We start from the raw sequence: 20233 nt of genomic DNA, 5'->3' as shown, positions 1-20233 counted from the left end.
TTGATGGTGTCGTCTTGAAACTGACAATGCACAAAAGGTCTTGTTGCCACAGTACGTCCTTTGGAGACAAGACAAACTTTGTCGCTAGAGTAATAATAAGGGTGTCGAGCAGCCTTCGCCACAGTAGACCGTCAAATGTGATGCTCAACCCGTCACCCTAAATTGTGTCACATGTGACACTTGGCCCCCGTCACTACATACTATATTAAACGTGAAGCGTGGCTCTCATCTCTGTAGATTCAAACATAGTCGATGCATCCTGATGCTTCCTTAGATATTGCAATGGCGACACTTTACCAGTGTCACTAAAGGATGTATATAAAGCTTCACACTTTCTCGCATCTCCTCCGGAGAATATGTGCGTATTTCTATGGATATATAAATACATACATACTAGCAAGGGCCAGAAGTACCTTCCCTAGTGCGGGCTATATGTTGCATAATTAATTATAAAAAGTGATTATAGATGATGATGATGATACTATAGTAGTAGTAGTGGTGGACCGGGACCATTGAGCACGGTGCGCTGCGAGCAACCGTGTGTATCTCATCACGGTGGATCAAGCATCATGGTAACAATGGGGAATCATAACCTTACATGTTCCCACATACGGGTGCCAATTATGTTGTTTTTTCTGATAATAAGTCTACAGAGAATCTCACTTCTTCGTGGCTGTCTTCCTCCTTTTACATTCGTTGGTCTACGAGTAGTTACTCCGTCAATTTCAGTTAGTAGGTAACTATTTGTGCTAGAAATCTGGGTGCGGCCTTTGCATCATGGGCCTTACTACATCTTTGATTATTGGGCCCGTGTGAAGAATGGGCTCCCGAATGCCGGGGTGCATGGGTTCTCAGACCTGAGTCCGTGACACTAGCCATAAAGTCGAGCTTCTTCTAATAAATATAATCTGACCATGAGGACACGTAGGATCGAAAGAATAGGCTCTATATGAACACTTATTTACTCAAATAAAGAAGGATAAATAAGTCGATCAAAACCAAAATGCTTAATTAGATCTCGTAAGTTTTGAGTTGTGATGTCTTCTATTCGAACATCACCTTTAAGAAGAAGTAGATATAACAGTTTATGGTAGACATTTTGACTATGAGTCTACCTGGAATATCATCATCCTATTTGTGCATTTGAGGAAGGAAGCACATATATCTCTCTCGCTCTTTAGCCTGCACAACGTAAAAATGTGTAATCATCACAATTTATTCAGGTATACGTATGTACTTCCACACTATTGACTAGTGTCCTCAAACTACGCGGATTATGCCCACACCGTGGACCGCCCTCGGCATAGAATTAAAATATTTCAATGTTCAATTCTCATAAACTAGACTTTCTATACATCGTAAATTCGCTTGCCCTATACTATACTATCCTATTATTAAATTCATCGTTCTCCTCTGTAAAAATAAAAAGATGCGGTCACAACTGTAATAATCGGAACTAAGGATGTATTATGCTTATTAAATAAATAAATTTTTTTTTTAAAAAAAAAAAAGGAAAAGCCGAAAGCGTTGGAAAAGTACGTACCAGTGGCTTTACGGCAGATGGAGAGAGAGACCACTAAAACAGCAAGACCGGCGACCGAGCCGACGATAATGGCCACTGCCTTTCCCACTTGATCATTGCTGGTGGTGGAGGAATCTGCACCATATCCTCATCAGACATCAGTCATCATCCCCCAATTCTTTTGAAGAATTAGCTCTGATTCTGTGGTTTAAGAATTGTTTATTTTTCTTTTGTTTGTGCTTCAAAAATGGATATCAACAAAGTATTCGATTCCCCCTCTCTATTTTTTTTTTAATTTTCTTTTCCTTTCGGCGAAAGATTCTCATTTTTTTTCGGTTACAAAAGAAGGCTCATTAACCTAGTATAATGAAATATAAATCATAATAATATCTAAAAATGGCATATGTAATTCCATCACGAAAGTCGAACTCGCAATCTTTTGGTTGACTCTTGAAAGATTCTTAGTTTAGTCTATATGTGTGTGCTAAATCTGATTATATGGAAAATTTGGATCCAAAACTTATCTAATGAATTATTGCCGTAAGCTTTGCTTATGCATTAAGGTGGCGGGGATCCCTTGGTAGGTCATCTAGCCTTAGGCATGTCTCTCTAGAATGCTTTTCCTATATAGGGCAATACCTAAAATCCTAACAAATATCAAACTTGTGAATGAGAAAAATTTATGATTGAGAGTGTTACCCATTTAATAGGCTGGTCCATCTCAAACTAGATTAGTTGGAAATTGTTGGATTTTTGAATATCAAAGTCCACATAAAAAAAATATAGTAATGAAAGAGGAATATTATTTCATTGATGCAATGCGATACTGCTGACTGCTGGGTATTCTATTATTATATCTAATATACCATGGTAGGGTATCAAGCAACCTAGGCCGGGTTGTGTCTCCAAAGACTATCGAAGATATACATATTCTCCTAAAAAATGACTTTATATGTGAAATTCTTGCTCAGGGAAAATGAGTATCACTGCATTCTTTTTTATGAGAATTGTTAATGTTAAGTGAGAAAAATAGCCTTCCTCTGTCATAGAAAACCAAAATAGTTAAATGATAAAAACAATAGGAAATGATCGATCTTCCCATGTTAAAATTTTCATTTTTTATTTTTAGAAATTATAAAAATAATAAAATATAAAATTCGGAGTCAAAATAGAAATAAACAAAATGCTGGACTACAAATGAATATACCATTAAAGAACTTTAATTTTTGCCTTCTTGTGAATTGACTTAACCAATTAATAACTTAATTTTAAGTGTTTAATTTTAAATCCAAACAAGCACATATTTAGCAGGCATAAGATAAAATGAAATTATGAGACAAAATCACACCCTCTTTGTGCTGTATCCATACATATTAGATTAAGCAATTGCTATGATTTGGGTTATGAGAAAGTGGGCTACAAAAATCTAAACCAAAGATTTAAATAAAAAAAAAGATGGAACAATGGTTTGTGGGCCTAATTGTTTTTTGCTTTTCGCTTTATAAAAAGCATGAACTCCCCTAGTTTGATGTATGTTGACCTTTGTCTTTTGAAAATTTCCTACCCTTCTTCTTGCTTTTCTCTCCTCTCAACACTCTGGCCACAGACTGAGCATGTAAAGTGATTAAGAGGTGAGAAACGGGATGATTGCAGCGCCACTCGTTCTCAATTAAGAAGCATTAGAATTCAATTTTCATAAATGAAAATTCATGTAGCTATCTATTTCGTTCTCCCATCGAGCTGAAAAAAGAAAATATATTTCCTTCTCCCTTATTCCTATACCCTCTATATAGGGGTAGTCAAAAGGGTTTTTAACATGACAATTTTGTTCAAATTGAAATTATGAAGGGCTCGAGTTATATGATGGGGGGATTCATAACAATTTAGTAATTAGAATTATTACCGTTTATCAAAGAAAAAATGATTTAGTATAGTGGCGTTCACTCTCATTAGTAGAATTCTGAATTTAATTCTCATCTCTAATACTTCTTTAACAGCTTTATTTAATTTCTCATTTCTATATCTCGTGTTAAAATATAGACTTCCCCAGTTGCGCGAAGGTAATTATATAAAATAAAGAGCTCGAAAAGGTTTAAGGCAAAGTTTTACCTTTAGAGAAATCATAGTAACCAGATGCCCAATACCGGCCATAACACTGACCCAGGAAGACATCACCGGCAGCAGCCAATCCACACATTGTCTTCAGCTGCCCGACCACTTCCGACAGGCAGGACGAGCAGTCCGCTGGGCTGAGATCCCACAAACACTGCACAAAACCCTCGACCGTACCCGAGCTGCTGACCCGGAACCCATTTGCTGCTTTTAGGTCCGCCAGGACACCGTCTCTCCTCCTAAAGAACTCTATATCGTTCTCTGAACTCTTACTGCACCTCTTATACCTGTAGTTGATCACTTATCCTAACATAATTCCCGAGCTCTAGTTCGAATTTAACAAAGCCAAATTAAGTACTGATCTGTACGTACCTTAGACTCGTGTCGAGCTGTCCTAAAAAGTTGACGTGTTCGTACCTAACATAACAGCCTTCGAGCTGCAGAGCCGCCCCATAACTATAGGGACACACTAAACTGATCTGGTTAACAGCGCTCCGGATGCATCCCGTGCAGTCAGGCACTTTCAAGTCGCCCCGGCACTGGTATAAGCCATAGATGGCGGCTTCAGGTGGGATCGAGGTCCCATTCCCGATGGCAAAGCTGTTGTACAAAGCCTGTGAGGATGAGCTCACCACCGACGCGAGGAACGAGTTGAGGTTGGATACCATGGGGGAGTTCGGGCCGGGTTGGTACTTCTCTTGGGAGCAACCTCCATAGATGAAGACATTATAAGCTTGTGAGAGCCGGGCATGGTGATAGATGGAGATGAGAATAAAGAGAGAAGAGGGGACATTGAAGATGGAAGTGGAGAGCAGTAGTGAAAGGGCTCTTGGCATTGTTTTTTCTTTATTTTGGGGTTCCTTAATTCCACATATATGATATATTAATTGATATGGGTTGCGGTGTGGGTGCCTTCTTTCTTTCTATTAGAATTTGAATTGTCAATGGTGCTTTTGGGTTGATGCCTTTTATTCTTTTATTTATGCTCCCTAAGTGAACACTTTATGCCAGTTGATCATATATTCTTTGCCTTTAGAGAGACCTATTGTTGCTTTCTACAAGATCAAGTTGACTGTGCTCGGTGCGGTGGTAGCACGTTTTCGTAGATAACCCTCGCTACCAGAAAAATATCTCATGCATTACAGCGGGTTTATGTTAATTACATTACGATAATTTCAAAATCGTTATAATTTTTCATACTTGTTGTAATCATATTATTTGTAGTGAAACGTCCATATAGATTATATTTCTTATTTATGATCATTGTACGTGTGAGGTACATCATACTATTATAACAATAAAATGATGCTGGATTAATAAAAATAGATATTGCATGGAATTAAAATAATGTAAATGTAGTTATTCATAAATACATATTATTGAATTAGCGAAGAAATATTACTTTGATCATTGTTTTACAAATCAAAATTTTAAGACATATTTGAGAATTTTTTGACTAAAGATTTCAAATGCCTACAAAATACAATTGGATTAGATTTTGAAAGAAAAAATGAAGAAAAATAAAAGTGAAAAAGCGAGGAGCAATAATCCTTGTTGGTCTATTTGTCAAACTAAGGACAAATTCCGCTTTGAATCCTCCCTAAAATTTAGTATATAGATATAGATATGTGAACTACATATATTACTATTCATCTTAATCACTTAGATATGGTCAATTGCCACTATAGTACTATATGGCTCATTCCCTCACGCCAGGTTAATCTGACATCCAGAACAACCAAAGAATTCTCTAACTTCACACCGAGTCAAGACTTGATTCAAAATATTTTGGCTAGTATTCTAGTCTCTACAAAATCGGTATTAGATACAAATTGGTATATGCTTTTCAGCAGCTTCATACGCTGACAAGTCGTGTTGTCTCATTTGAAGGTTCTTTCTAGTATATGATAATCTGTCACGGTGACAAATTGATCATCTGTGATAATATTAGATACAAATTGGTATGCTCTTCAGCAACTTTATACGCTGGCAAAGTCTTCTAGCCTCAGCAGGCTTTTTTATACTTAAATCCATGAGCCATAAAATGCATGAATCATTATCAGTTATTTATTTATTTACTTACTTACTTACTTACTTACTTATTTTTATAACTTACAATGAATGATCCATGAACCTATAATTTGCATAAAGTCAGTTTATTGAATAACTACTTGATTTCAGAGTAAGAGTTAATGCCATTGTAATAAATCCTTAAAACAATGTCTTATTAAAAAAAAAAAGGGAATTTGCCATCGATTTACGACTATTCCTTGTAACTTGCACTCTTTTATGTCCGCGGTGTCGTATCGTGTCGAATATTGCCGATTAGTGACTAATTTTACGAGATAGAGGAGGAAAAGGCAAGTGGGCTTCAATTATGGGCTTCTTTGATTTTTCCATCGGGCCCATTGTTTGAACGGCCCAAGCCGACTGTTCGTTCCAACCAACGGATCGTCTAAGATGGAGGAGGGGATATGAAGAAGTGAACAGAGGGAGGAAGACTACTCTTTCTGAAGCCATTTCATGCTGAATTTGAAAGCTCAACTGAAGCCTCTCCGATCGATCGCCGGCAGCAAGACGACGGAGTGATATAGAGGGCGGAGTGGGGGGATCTGGATCTCGAGATCCGAAATGGCGGATTCGAGCCTGGAGCTGCAGGAATCGGGCTGGGAGGAGCTGCGGAAGGAGGCGAGAAAGATCGAGGGCGATCTCGACGTCAAGCTGTCTTCCTACGCTAAGCTCGGCACCCGTTACTCCCAAGGAGGTAGGAGCTAGTGCTCTTCTTCCTCCTATGCTCCGCGTTCTGCCTTTGCTTCATCCACTTTCGCTGATTTCGCCATCTTCCGATTTTCCCGAACTCGCATTTCCCTGCTGTGATGCTCAATTCGGCTTTATCAGCAATTTTTCAGTTTGATTTCTGAGCCCAATGGTGAAGGATTAGATAACTGCTTCCGTTAATTATGCATTTGGTGCTGAGATTCTTTTGCTTATTGGACAATATTTTCTGCGTTACGTTCAGTTTGAATTTTTATGATCATTACGGCACCTGAGCTTCTCGTCGAGGGCAGAATCGAATTGAGTATCTCTGACGTAACTATGATATATATGGAACTATATTTATGTGTTTCATGTTGAGAAACTATCCGGCTTTTGCTGGAATGAGTTTCCTGACATGTTTTGTCTTGATTCATGGGGAAGTCTTTGTTTTGGCCTTTGCAACTATCTGTCTTGTATCTCTATAATGTATATGGAAGGTAGAATCATGATTCATTTAACGGTTCAGCATATCGGTTTTATGGTGATCAACTTCCAAGATAATGTCTTGGAAAGAAAATGGTAGAGTATATCGGTTGAGATTCGTATTAAAGGCTTAGCAAGATTTTCTGTTTTCAAGTGTTTCAATATAAGTTTTTTCTGTCGCATACAATTGATCTGACACCCTTCATTAAAGGTTTAGCAAGATCTATGACGTGAACTGTGATAGAGTATTTCATCCGAGTTTTGATGTATTGAGTAAGTCCTCAAACACATAGCACATCAGACATCAAGTGCACAATACTTCTGAGCAAAACAAGTTGTGCTTTTGCTTTGCCCTGACTACAACTAGCTAAATTTTGGTTTGATAGTTATGCAGTCCATTGCGAAGCAAGTGCCAAAATTGTGGATGCTCTTTGATTGTGCTTGTATACTTTCCATGTTAATACTAATTCACCGGATTAGATCTGGGGAAAAGCTCTTGATTCTTCATGGAGCGTACATATGCATCCTAACTGATTATACTTTGTTGGTTTAAACAGGATTCCATTTTTTGCTGGTAATCGTCTTGTATTTTCTCCCTTTTAATCTGAGGGCTCCTTAGGATCAAATAAAATTTAAAGGATGAACTTTCTACCTTCAAACTAAAGTATTCTCAAATACAGAGCAAACATATGTTCTGGAGAGATACAAATGTATTCTCATTGTACATGTATTGAGGATGCATTTATTGTGTAAAATGCAGATTTCTTATTTGCATCGTGTGGGTTTAAGGATAAGTCAATAAGTGAAAATGGGAAGTAGTCCCGACATTCAAGTAATCACTTAGATTTTCCATCATGCTACAGTACTTCTCCTGATTTTTGTTGTTTTAAATTAAACACGGGTGCTTTTCCCACCTTTGCAATAATTGTTCAGAGTTGTTTAGGTTATGTTGATACTGGATCACCAACAGTTGCGTCACGATCGTGGAAGTCAATGGAAATGGAGATCCAATCATTGCTCGAGAAGCTATTAGATACAAATGATGCTATGAGTAGGTGTGCTGCATCAGCTGCTCCAGCCACTTCAGTAACCCAGAAGTTGGCGAGGCATAGAGATATTCTTCATGAGTTTACCCAGGTTACTTTGTGCTTTTAAAGTTCGTATAGTAAATCATACTCCTTTGTCCCTATATTCACCCAAAAAGAACCTGAAAATTCCTTCTCTTTTCCTCATTCACAAAACCTCGCATCTTCCATTTGTTATCATCAAATCGTTATGATTGTGAAACAACAAGATCTCACAATTTTAAACTATAAGCTTTTTGAAAGAAATAACTTTCGTGTGTACTTTATGATCGATGTTTAGTCCACTCTGGTGAAACTCAATAATGCTGGTAAAATATTTTTAGGGTCCTTTTCGTGGAAGAATGATGTTTGTTACACCCTGTAAAAAGATTATTGTTGATTGATAACCAGAACATAAATCCAATGAAGTGAATAGTTTAGATAAAACTGTATACTTCACCACTGGATCATTTTCAGCTTTTGTTACATTGAATAACTCTTTGCTCTCTTTAGGAATTTAGACGAATCAAGGGAAACTTAAACTCAATGAGGGAACATGCGGAACTTCTTAGTTCAGTCAGGGATGACATAAGTGAGTACAAGGTGAGCATCTCTGGCATGATAGTTTTGTTTTCCGGCTCTTAAAGGATTTCTTTCCTATTTCAAAGGGTTCTGTATTCTCAATTTTCTTTTCTTCTTTCAGGCATCTGGGAGCATGTCCCCAAGAATGCAGTTACTGAGAGAGAGAGCTGCAATTCATGGCAGCATTTCTCATGTAAGACTTTGACTATTCTATAAGTAGTATTCTATGATTTTGAAAATAGATTCCTGCATTTAGAGCTATCCTTGAGATATTCTCTTCTTGGTGAACATAAGAGAAGAAGCAGGATATTCACGATGATTGCACACTCTGAATTAACTGATATGGCTGAAAAGAATGTATAGAGGCTGGAACTCCTCAGCAAAATCTGCATTTCTTTTAAATTATATATGCCTCCAATGATGTCTGGTTCATTTTCTTGCAGATCGATGATGTGATTAGTCAAGCACAGAGCACCAGGGCAGCCCTCGGCTCCCAAAGGACTTTATTTGGAGATGTCCAAGGGAAAGTTAAGCTTTTAAGTGAAAAATTCCCCGTAATTCGAGGTTTACTTGGTATGTAAAAAGCCATGAGCTCCTTTTTCTCTGTCTCTTACCCTCTTTATATCTTTCCCCCTGCTGATGTTCTAACTGCTTATTTAGGTTCAATTCGGAGGCGGCGATCAAGGGACACACTTATTCTCTCTGCTGTTATAGCTGGTTGCACATTGTTTCTCATCATTTACTGGCTATCGAAATGATTATTGAGAGTAAGTTATAAAGTGAGAAAATTCAGCAAGTGTATTGTTTTCCTATGAATTTTGCCTCTGTATCTCTTGAAAATGTTCCTTGTTGGACTGCTGATAAATGCTGTCTCATCTCATTTATCAAAAAGTTCTTCTTCAATGCAAGTTCGTGCAACACATCACACACGTGCACACGCACACAAACACACAGAGGGAGTCATGCACATGCACATGAATTTTATTGGAATATGAGCAGCGCAGTATTGAAGGAAAAGAACGAAGCTGACTTAGTTGCCAGTGGAAATGAATGGCATTTTATTCTTGTATCTCGACAAAGTTCAATTGCTCTGTTTGCGACATATTGTTTGTAGCTGATCCGCCTATACCCTGGTATGTGGTTGTTCTTCCAAGCTAGTTAGCCATCGACTGACTCACGTATTACAATGACAAGTCATCCAGCAAGACATTTTTGATGGCTTTGTCATATGCGCGGTGCATTTCACTGCTCTATTCATGTCTTTGTTTGTGGTCCTAATGAGAGGCAGTGCCCCAGAAGACGCAGTGAGGTCACTTTCTTGAGATTTCTCCAGTGGATTGGCCGTTCTGAAGCACTCTGTAAGTAAGAAACGCTACTTTGCATTTCTGGAGATCAAATATGATCAGCTTTTTCTCAATTACCAATTGGAAGGAGGTTCTAAGATGTCAATTGCTATGGGAAGATATGGCACTGATCTTTTGGATTTCCTACACTTCTTTTTTGCCCTTTAGTGACAGAGGAAGCCATTGGATCAACGTGAGGTAATCCCAGTTGACCCAATGGCTGGCAACTAGCAAGTGATGATTGAAGTGACCATATAAGCTCCCCCAGTTGTCACGATATTTATATAAACTAGGTGCCGGGCCCACGCATATGCGTGGGCTAGAATTATTGGGCCAAAAGTTTTTCTTGTTTTAATGTTTGTTAAATAGACAAATATGAAATCTATGAAAAAAATACAAATATATAATAGAACCCATTAATATTGCAAAAGGGGAAACGATTGTTAAAGTTTAAGGCCCGTTTGGTTTTATAATTTTTTTTGAACTTTACTACACTTTGTTGCACTTAACTTTACTTATCTTCAATTCAACAATATAATTATTATTTTTTCATTTTTCTTCAATTTTTTTAACCATTCAAATCAATTTTTAATATTAACTATTTATTACTTTTTCACTATTCAACAACACAATTATTATTTTCTCTTAATTATTTATTACTTTTTTCACAACTCAACAATACAATCATTACTTTCTCTTAACTATTCATTATTTTTTCACACTTTTTTATCATAATTCAACAACACAATTATTACAAACCAATTAAAATTAAAATTCAACTCTAGTCAATTTTAAAATCAAACACAACATAAGAATGCATGATTTCACTTTTCATTTTTAAAATAAAAATTTAAGTTTGAACTTTTAAGAGAGTTACCCACGTTCTTCTGTAAAATACATAATCACATGTTTTATCTTTTTTGCATCATAAATCAATATGTTGTATCAATTTAAGTTAAATGAATAAGTTATACCTGTAATTTGAGTAGAATTTTTTTCCATCTTCAAATTTAGAGTTTTTTTCTTCTAGCATGTTCAATCTTAAATTGCACCAGTATGCTTTCCAAGTTAGCAACTTCTGACAAACACGATCATGGATTGTTGGGAAATCAGTCCGACCAGCTCTTCATAGAAATAATAGAGGCATTCTTTTTAACCACGCGATCTTACAGAGTTGTTGATTCAATGAAGGAATATCAATTGTACTTCTATAATCGAAAGAACTAATATGGCCACAAATAATGGAGGAGGAATTCTACCCATATAATCGCGAAAAGTTACTTCCCCTCTTCAGTTAAAATAATTGTGCTATCGATCAAGTGACTCTAGCTATCGAGAAGAATTCAATCCAAAATATGAGCAATCTGACATCTTTAACACATTTAGCTCAATATACCATCTACCTAGAAGCAAAACAAAAATGCACGTCATAAATTTATCTCTGAATATTAAGATTAAGATCATGACGTGAATCACTAGACAGAGGAGACAAATAATTGTTTCATAAGTAATGCAAAATCACAAGCGAATCACCTTAATGTTAGGGAGGAGAGAAATAGCCCACATCAACAAATATAGTCTGCACTCCTGAGAGAGCAGTCCAAAGGAAACTATTTTCCAGTGACTTCATTAAGCAACAATTACCGTAAGGTTAATTTGGGAGCTGTGATAGAAAGGACCACTCCTCCAAGCAAGACCGACCCTTCAATGTCAGTATTTAAAGAGGAACTTCAACATGTAAAATGGAGAAAGCGCACAGAATATTTGTGATTCCATCGGAAAATGTTATAGATATGGATTCCGCAAATTCATTATATTTTGTTATTTGCTGATTTTTTTTTGCAATAAATTCATTATAGCATAGGCTTTTCATCTTCTCCAAGCGCATGTTATTACAGTTTCTAAAAGGGAGGAGGCATTACGACACAACAACACTTGTTAAATTGTTATTTGCGGTCATGCGAAAGGTCAAGCGACGACAGCCCTCCTCTGTCCTAAGTGGTATCATTTAATCAGTCGATCTGGGTTTTGTTACTTTATATAGATATATAGATAGATGATTTACGTAACTGGGAAGGAGAAGCCTGTTTCCAAAGGTCAGATACTGGAAGCGAGACGAAGGGGGAACTAGCCAAATCAAGGATGCTGCCTCTACGTACCATCACCATTGCTATAGGCAAGACCGATTAAATCACTTTCAACTCAGGTTGAATTGAAAAAGCTAACAGGATTAGGATTTTAACAATATGTAACATTACTTCTCCCGTTCAGATTCCAAATAATTATCAATATTTTGTTGCATCCCTTTTAGATTCCTCACCATCAAAAGTGGTCTTGGGATAATAGGACGAACTTTTGTGATCTGCCAAGATTTACGGTGGCAAGAGCAAAAGGCAACTACGATACACTTTCAGCAACTGGCCCCACAACAACTCCCTTGCTAATTCGACAATTCGTGGCTAATTTGGTCATCACAATGCAGTTTTAAAAATATCACTAGGGGAGGAATCAGAGGATTGAAAAAACGAACGAGCCAATTTCCTTACCAAGCAATCTCTTTCTTTTCCTTAAAAGAAGATTTTACATATAGCATACATTATGATGCCACCTCTCTCTGATAGCGTGTTTGGATAGGAGGGAAATGGTTTTCGTACGAGTTTCCTTGCCCTCCCTTTCCCTTCCTTTCTCTTTGTTTCTCTCCATTCGTACAAAGGGTGAAAATCCGAACTTCCTAACTGATTGAAGTACTAAAATTCCTAACTAGTGGAAGTTCGAAAGTTTCTAACTCATTAGAGTTCTAAAGTCCCTTAAATCATGCCCTTAAATCATGAAAGTAGAGAAGTTTATAACTCACCAAAACCCAAAAGGCATCAACTAATAAAGGCAAAAGCAATTTATCTAGGGACGGGTGTCTTTCCGTTGCAAAAGCGCTATATTAGTCTCAATACATCGATTAACAAAAATTGTCTAAAATACACGAAATATACAATAATATGTCTAGATACATAAATGGTGTAAAAAAGTCACACATACATTAAAAACTTAGAGGACGAATAAAACAATATGCCTAGATACATTCGAGGGCAAAATTGGAATTATGAAAAGGCGAAAAAAAATTTAAATACATCAAAAGGGTAGAGTTACAAATGAAGTTAGTCCCTATAAATCGAATAATAAAAATTGTTTAAATACATGAAATAAACTAAAATGTCCAGATATATTGATAGTGTACAAAAAAAATATTTAGATTAAAAACTTAGATGACAAATAAAAAGAATTGTCTTATATACATTGAAAGATAAAAATTGAAATAATGAAAAGTCAAGAGGCAGACTATTAGAGTGCGTTTGGTTTCAGAGTTAAAGTAACTTTAATTTTGATTTTAATTTTGATTATGCAAAAAGACAAATGAGATGGTATTATAAATTTGACTTGGGAAACGTGTGTTTTTATTGTGTAGTGGTTAGAGTTAAAATCAAAATCATGATTCTAAAATCAAACTCTGAAACCAAACGGGCCCTAAGCTCCCGGATCACCAAAGCCTTGCTCCTCATTGTCTCCACCATGACCTTTAGTCTCATTTCACACAGACAACGTCAAATGATAGAGTCAGGATTCGAGCTTTGGGTCCGGATAATCTTCACGATCCGAACCACATGAACAACACTCCAAGCTAGCCTACATGAAGGGACATCAAGGGTGTTCCTCAATTTTCCTCCGATGCTTAAGTCGGTCTTGGGCTTACCTCAATGTTGCATTAACTATAAATAATATACCTGACGTGCTTATATTGGAGGGAAGATATATCGAGATACTTCTGAGATACTTGGATGAAAATATATCATGTGAATGTTTGATTATACGAGCCACTCTGCTTAAGGAAACAACAAATATCACATTACCTGTCTTATAGATACTTGCCTAAACCCGACTTAGTCGCAGGCCTAAGCCTGTTAAGCCTCGTCATTGAGCCCTGGCCCTGTAGGCCAGCGTAACAGACCAACTTGATAAGCCTGGATTCGGGTTGCTAGGTTCGGTGTCCATCAGTCACCACACCTTTTTTTTTTATCCGGAAGCTCAAAAGACCCAGGTTAATGCAGTTCGAGCCGAATTGACCCACTAAGAGATAAATCTCTCTCAGCGTGAATTTACTATTCACAATATTCAAATCTAAAATTTTACTTAAGAGGAACACAAATCCACATTAATGCACTACATAATTTTAGTTTTCTAGTTGTAATTACAAGCCCGTGGACCCAAAAGTGGTAGGGGAAGGGATAGATGGGGCAACATGAAATTTGACTGATTGGTTAGATTGTCCAAGAACTTTGTTACTAGCTTATCTCTAATTGAACTGTTATTTGTAAAAAAGAAAATGCAACGCAGTGGCACACGCTTTACGCTGATAAACAAAAGATTTTAGTCTGATTCTTGTCAGCAAAATTATTCGAATTTTTTATTTAGATTTTTATTTGCTAATATTAGGCCCTTGGCGTCCTTTGCGACCAAAAGAAATTAAGTACTTCAATTGTATGCCATAAATTAATTCCAGAAGCATCCTACTCAGTAGTGCTCGAGATCGGTCGAACTCTCTTATCAACCGATCAAAAGTAATGGCTTTTATGTTAATTGATTTTTCACTAAGAGACGTTGACTTCTTACCCACATATTTGTTAATTCCGGCACAACAAAGTCCTTATTCGAGCTAAAAAACTCGTATAACATATCCATTAATGGAAACGTGCATTAAAACCACACAATTCCATGCCAGCTGTTCATACAAGGAAATTAATTAACGTGGAATATTTCGTACTACAACATTTTGAAATCCCCAACCTCCTTTTTTATGGATAAATTGATGGGCAGTAATAATGACAATCTTGCCACCCCGTTACGCAATGTTCGGTTACGCAATGTTCGGTTCGTGTTCAACCGCGAACATATAAGGAAATCCCCATCCTCTTTTATCCGAATTTATTCATCCTTCTTCTGGCCATTTTTTTGCTCTTTCACCGAATTACTCAATTTCTTTTGCTTTTTTTTTGGGCAGGTTGTAAATTTTCCCCTCCTCTTTCCTTTTCTCTAAGTTTCAATTTTTACTATAGCTTTTCTAATAATCTTTCCTCTTAACTTTTGATTGAGATTGATTGCCGTAGTAAAATCACAAATATAAAATTTCAATTCTTAATTCTTCTATTTCCTCCAACTAAATAAATAAAATATCGGCAAAAGTTCAATAACGTTCTATCTCAATTGTTATGCCTATCTATTGTATCATATATTAATTTCATTTTAGCAAATCAAACATAGCGTAAAGATGCATTGACCTCTTACTTCCGTGCATGATAAAATCGTTATTCAAGCTAAAGAAACTGATATAACATATCCACTGAAACGGTGCATTAAAACCAAAAATTGATGCCAACTGTTCATACAAGAAAATTAATGTGGAATGCCGTCCGTACTACAACATTTTGAAATCACTTTTTTTTTTCTCTGGTAAAACGAAATCACCATTTTCTTTTAGGGGAATCAGAAAGATAACATGTTTAGATTCCATTTCCTGAAATTGCACACATGTATGTAGCTACGGAGGGACAAGCACCATAGTACGTGGTTCCAAAGCATCTTAAACATGATGGGCAGCTTTTGGTAAAATGGTAAGCCCTTGTGAGAAAGAAGAAAAACCCTCGAGGAGGGCATGTCTGTGGATAGTGATAGTTTTCAACAATTTTAGGGCAACTGAACCCCCGGCCCATCTTTTTCCAGCCAATGTGAGAGAAAGAGAACTACTAATATGTAGCAAAGGAAAGTAAAACCCTAGCTAGAAGTCTAGCTCTATGGACATTAGCTGATGCTATATGCAGCCAAGAAGATGGTGTAGGGAGAGTTAGAGATACATATATATGAGAAAAGACAAAGCAAATTAAATTGGGATCTCTGTCATCTGTTATCACTGACAACTACGTATCTCTGTAATATATATATATCTGTGCGTGTCCCTGCGGAGAGAGACTGAGAGGTGAGAGAGGGGAGTGGGATGTGTCTTGAGTCGTCAAATCGGTTAAATATGCATGCCCCGGTGAAATTAGGGCTTAGGGTTCTAAACTTCATGTGATTTTGCTAGAAAAATTCTCTTTTAAGGCTGCAGAGTCGAGGTAAGTCATTGGAGAGAATGAATCGAACTTTTTCATCAATGGAATGACCCATGTAAATTAAGATTGCAAAATTTTTCATTAAAGTCTTTAATTTAATTAAATGAAAATAATGAAGTAAAAGATAAGGTGGCTGGCTAATTGGTACAGGAGACGTTAAGAAGCTAACCTAAATAGACTATCAATCAATGGGATTAACTTTTACGGACATTTTAAGTGATCGTTACTTTTCTTTCATTGACCATTGGATCAGCTTTAGGTACGGTGGTAGAGCCATCGTCACTCAAAATCATCAACTGTTCAAGCAATTGAAATAGCAATGTTATCTCAAGTTTGTATGCTAGATAAAACCATTCATCAAATGTATAAGTGTTGAACTAAATGACCAGAAGTGTCATGTATATAGACTAGTTTTTTTGCCCGTGTGATGTAGGGGCTATTTGTTTAGAGTGATTATTTTTAGATGAATTTTAAAAAACTTATCATAATTCAAATTTTAATTTAATTAAGTTATATATTCTTAAATTGGAAGCATTTAAATATTAGTGTATACCAAATATGAATGAAGAAAATCATATTACTCAAAAAATATATTATCTTTTCTTAAATATTAAATTGTAAAAAGTTCTAATAGATGACCTCCATGTATTTTGTACGAAATAAGGATATATATTAGATTATATATTTTTAAAAAGGGTACAAAAAAAAGATCTTATAGATATTTATTTTAAGAAATTCTATTTTTTATAAATAAATTTTGAGATTATATATTTAAAATTAAGAATGTAATAAGATTATTAAGTGGTTAAAGATTTATATGTGTTTACTAATTTAGTTTTAATTGTATATACATTTATATTTATTTATCTAGCTATTTACTTTTATGACATTATACTATATAAAATTACTTTTCTATCCCTATTTATTATAAGGGTACAATTTTATATATATAAAATATAGATTATAAGACATGCCTATGTTATCATTCCGTCTGTCAATCTGCTTGTGAGGATCAAACATTTATTGGGACAATAAAAAGTTAATTGATTGCACCTAATATTTTATTAGTTAGTTAAGCTGATAAATGAGTTCAGAGCAATCCATCGACTGATGGAAAGCCGACCTAGCTAGAGAAGAGATACCATTTTTTGTAAACTAAGAAGGGTAATCCTAATATCAATCTGGTGCTTTTTTGATTCCTCTGACTTTTCAAAGTCCGGGGGGGGGGGGGGGGGGGGGGGGGGAGAGCTGGCGAGCCCTAACTAGTCTCTCCTAGAAGAGTACAGGTTCAACGTTGCAAAAATTAACTTCAAATATTGTTATTTTAGGTGGAAATAGCTAGCTAGGCTTCCCTTATTTACTTCTTATTTTCTTGCACTTTTTGCAGAATCGGTGCCTAAAACAAAAAAAAAACATTAAATTAAATTAAATAAGCACACAATTAATTACAGTATGTCTTTGGTGTTTCCCATAATTCTTAGTCGGTGTTTCCCATGATTTGATTGATTGACAGTAATGTTGGTATTCGTAGAGGAGATAGGAACCTATGTAAAGGTTTTAGAGTAACTCAAGCTTAAGCTATGGAGAGAGAGATCAGGTTGATACAACTTTTTTCATTTTTAATCGAAACTATGAAATGAGAATAATTCTTGTTCAGGGGTTGAGATGGTTTTAGTCACGCGATCTATTTGGAACGAGTTCCGAATTCATGTACTACACCAGTAATTAATATCCATCTATGCAATTTTATCGTTGATTCATATTATCGTGATTATATAAACTAAATTGATAGACTTTAGGTACTATATTATTTTCTTTTTTTTCGATTGCAGGGGAAATTCATAAATTTAATATAATGAAATAAAATATTTAATAATTAATAACGAGGTACTAGATTACGATAATCAAATATGCAACATCTTAATTGACAAACGAGAGGATATACTACTAGGTTATACCTTCTTTTTCAGCAACATGGCATTTTCTTTTATTTAAGTCATTATTAATAAAATATGTAATAGTATATGAAAAAATTATTATTAAAAATTAGTTGTAATAATAGTTAGAAAAAATTAAATGCGTGAGAATTTATCATTAAAATGTTAGAAAAAGACAAAACGTATGTATATATGAATGTAAAAATTGAATAAAAATTTTATTATTAAAAAAATAATTGTAATAATTGTTAGGAAAAAATTAGATATGAGAATTATTATTAATTAAAAGAAAAAAATAAAAAAGTAACGACTATATTGTTAAATTAAGATAAAAATGAAGCAGAATGAAGTAAATAGAATTTAATTACGAAACCAAACTAGGCCATAGATTCTTCCAATCATATTGACACATAAACTTAAGGCACACAAATATTTTCTTTTTGTTGTCTTTTGAATGTGGGACGAAATTAAAGGGAAGATAATTATGAATGGAATTGTTGAGAATCGAGGGGAGGAAAGAGAGAGTTGCCCCCGGGGGGAGGGAGGAGACGGGGTTAATAACTGATGAAAAGAACAAATGTATGGAGAAGCTTTTCCGGTTCAAGAGCGGAACAAATCTTAAATAAGATAGTTGATTACAAAATAAATATAGTCGATTGAAGTAAAGGGCAATCAATTATGTTATATTTTTAGTCGATTATGTTACCGTGGATCGATTCCTCCGGCACTGCGATAAATTTCCGATGAATGGTGGGGGCCTAGGGATGGGTGGGGGCTGAAACCGATCCATGCAAACGTCCCTTTCTCACTCCTTTCCCCTCTGCCGTCCCTCTCACGTCCATCCATGCCGTATAGTATTGGGATTTGGGTCTTCCCATTATATGCCATTCATTCATTTTCCACCTCAAATTGTTTAAATATTTTTTCTTTGATTTATCAGGCAAAATCTCTCACAGATGTCCACGAATACGCCATAAGCCCTTAATTAATATAGTCAAATTCTCATTATTTCGGTTCATGGGCAAGAGTTAAGCAGGAAACAACATCAGTTAATTTGATAATTCATGGTCAATCTCCAAGATTATATATAAAAGGCTAAATGTTTTTTCGCGGTGAACAGGATTAAACAATTATTTAATTTAGATTTGACATCCAATATTATTCACTGAAAGAAAAAAATTTATGTAAACTTCTAAGACGATGAATCGGCAAAGCAACATGAGGGAGCCCTAATTGTTCAAATTCCAAATATATCTTATACTATTATTTATGAGAATTCCTCATATTGTAATTATGCATTTATTTTCCAAAGTCTGATATTTATTATCAACACAATTCTTTTGCTTTATATAAAATTATGTGAGATAAATATATATATGGTGCTATATTTTATCTATAGCCTATAGGACGCGCGATATGGACGTCCGGGTAACTTTCTCGTATTTGTTAAGTGAAATTACTGCAGAGAAAAAAAAAAGCATTTCTTTTGGGTAAAAAAAAGAAAGCATTTTTGCCCAAGTCTCCTTGATCTTTCTCTAGCTAGGGCTGTGCAAAATCCAAGTACTAGATTCTGTTACCTACGAGGTATCTAGGATCTATCGATTTGAACATGTACGAACCAGAAACTATGAAATGAAATTTAGAATAGCCATAGGATATTGTTCTAAAAGGTAGTCATTAGAAGATTATCGTCTTTTACCTTTTACTTAAAGGCTCACTAACGTGTTGTTTTGGGAAAATTCTAAGATATAATTGTTTAAATAATTGGGTCCTAGAATTGATATACTTCTGAAATCTTATATATCATTTAATAAATTAATGATACGAGAGTGAATGGAGTGCTCCAGCTTGAACTAGATTAGTCATAGTCCACTAGATTTCTAGATACCATGATGCACACCGAAAACAATAAATTAATGACTACATGCTGGCCTTTTTGAAGAAATTCCAAGTAAAATTTATAGTTAAGTCAGGTAAAATATGTGAAATGTTTGTAAAGTACTTAAATATCAAATATTTTATTTTCGGTTACCAGGAAAAAAATTTTAGTTTTGGAAATTACTTAAATATCAAATTTTACAAGACAATATCCATGCCTTTACTTTTTAATCCTTTAATTGTAGACCAAAACCACAAACGTTGTGTGGCTTGAGGCAATGATTAAAGCCCAACGAATTGGATTTGATCATATCAGCTAACGAAAATGCATGAGGTTTGATTTTGGATCCTAATTAATATCATCTAAGATTTTCTGTATGGACTGAGATTATCTTTTGAC

The 20233-nt window shown here is 35.4% G+C and overlaps 2 protein-coding genes across 3 annotated transcripts; one reads left to right on the top strand and one right to left on the bottom strand.

Moving 5' to 3' along the window:
- Window positions 1–986: 986 nt before the first annotated feature.
- LOC116208452 (plasmodesmata-located protein 8) lies at window positions 987–4527 on the bottom strand. Its single transcript, XM_031541908.1, has 4 exons — window positions 4007–4527; window positions 3632–3921; window positions 1544–1657; window positions 987–1182 (listed from the first exon to the last, which is right to left on the bottom strand). The coding sequence occupies exons 1-4, from the start codon at window positions 4468–4470 to the stop codon at window positions 1178–1180; spliced, it is 873 nt and encodes a 290-aa protein (XP_031397768.1). The 5' UTR covers window positions 4471–4527; the 3' UTR covers window positions 987–1177.
- A 1585-nt stretch (window positions 4528–6112) lies between these two features.
- On the top strand, window positions 6113–9440 carry LOC116208453 (Golgi SNAP receptor complex member 1-2). Of its 2 annotated transcripts, none has more exons than XM_031541910.1 (6): window positions 6113–6398; window positions 7845–8011; window positions 8452–8541; window positions 8642–8713; window positions 8964–9093; window positions 9181–9440. In XM_031541910.1, exons 1-6 carry the CDS (start codon window positions 6266–6268, stop codon window positions 9276–9278), a joined length of 690 nt encoding a protein of 229 aa, XP_031397770.1. In that variant the 5' UTR covers window positions 6113–6265; the 3' UTR covers window positions 9279–9440. The 2 variants fall into 2 exon arrangements, with proteins under 2 accessions (XP_031397770.1, XP_031397769.1); XM_031541909.1 differs by having other exon boundaries at window positions 6115–6398; window positions 7818–8011.
- The last annotated feature ends 10793 nt before the right edge of the window (window positions 9441–20233 follow it).

Source organism: Punica granatum, chromosome 5 (assembly GCF_007655135.1).
Source record: "Punica granatum isolate Tunisia-2019 chromosome 5, ASM765513v2, whole genome shotgun sequence".
Taxonomy (NCBI): Eukaryota; Viridiplantae; Streptophyta; class Magnoliopsida; order Myrtales; family Lythraceae; genus Punica; species Punica granatum.
This window is presented reverse-complemented; position numbering and strand designations above follow the sequence as displayed.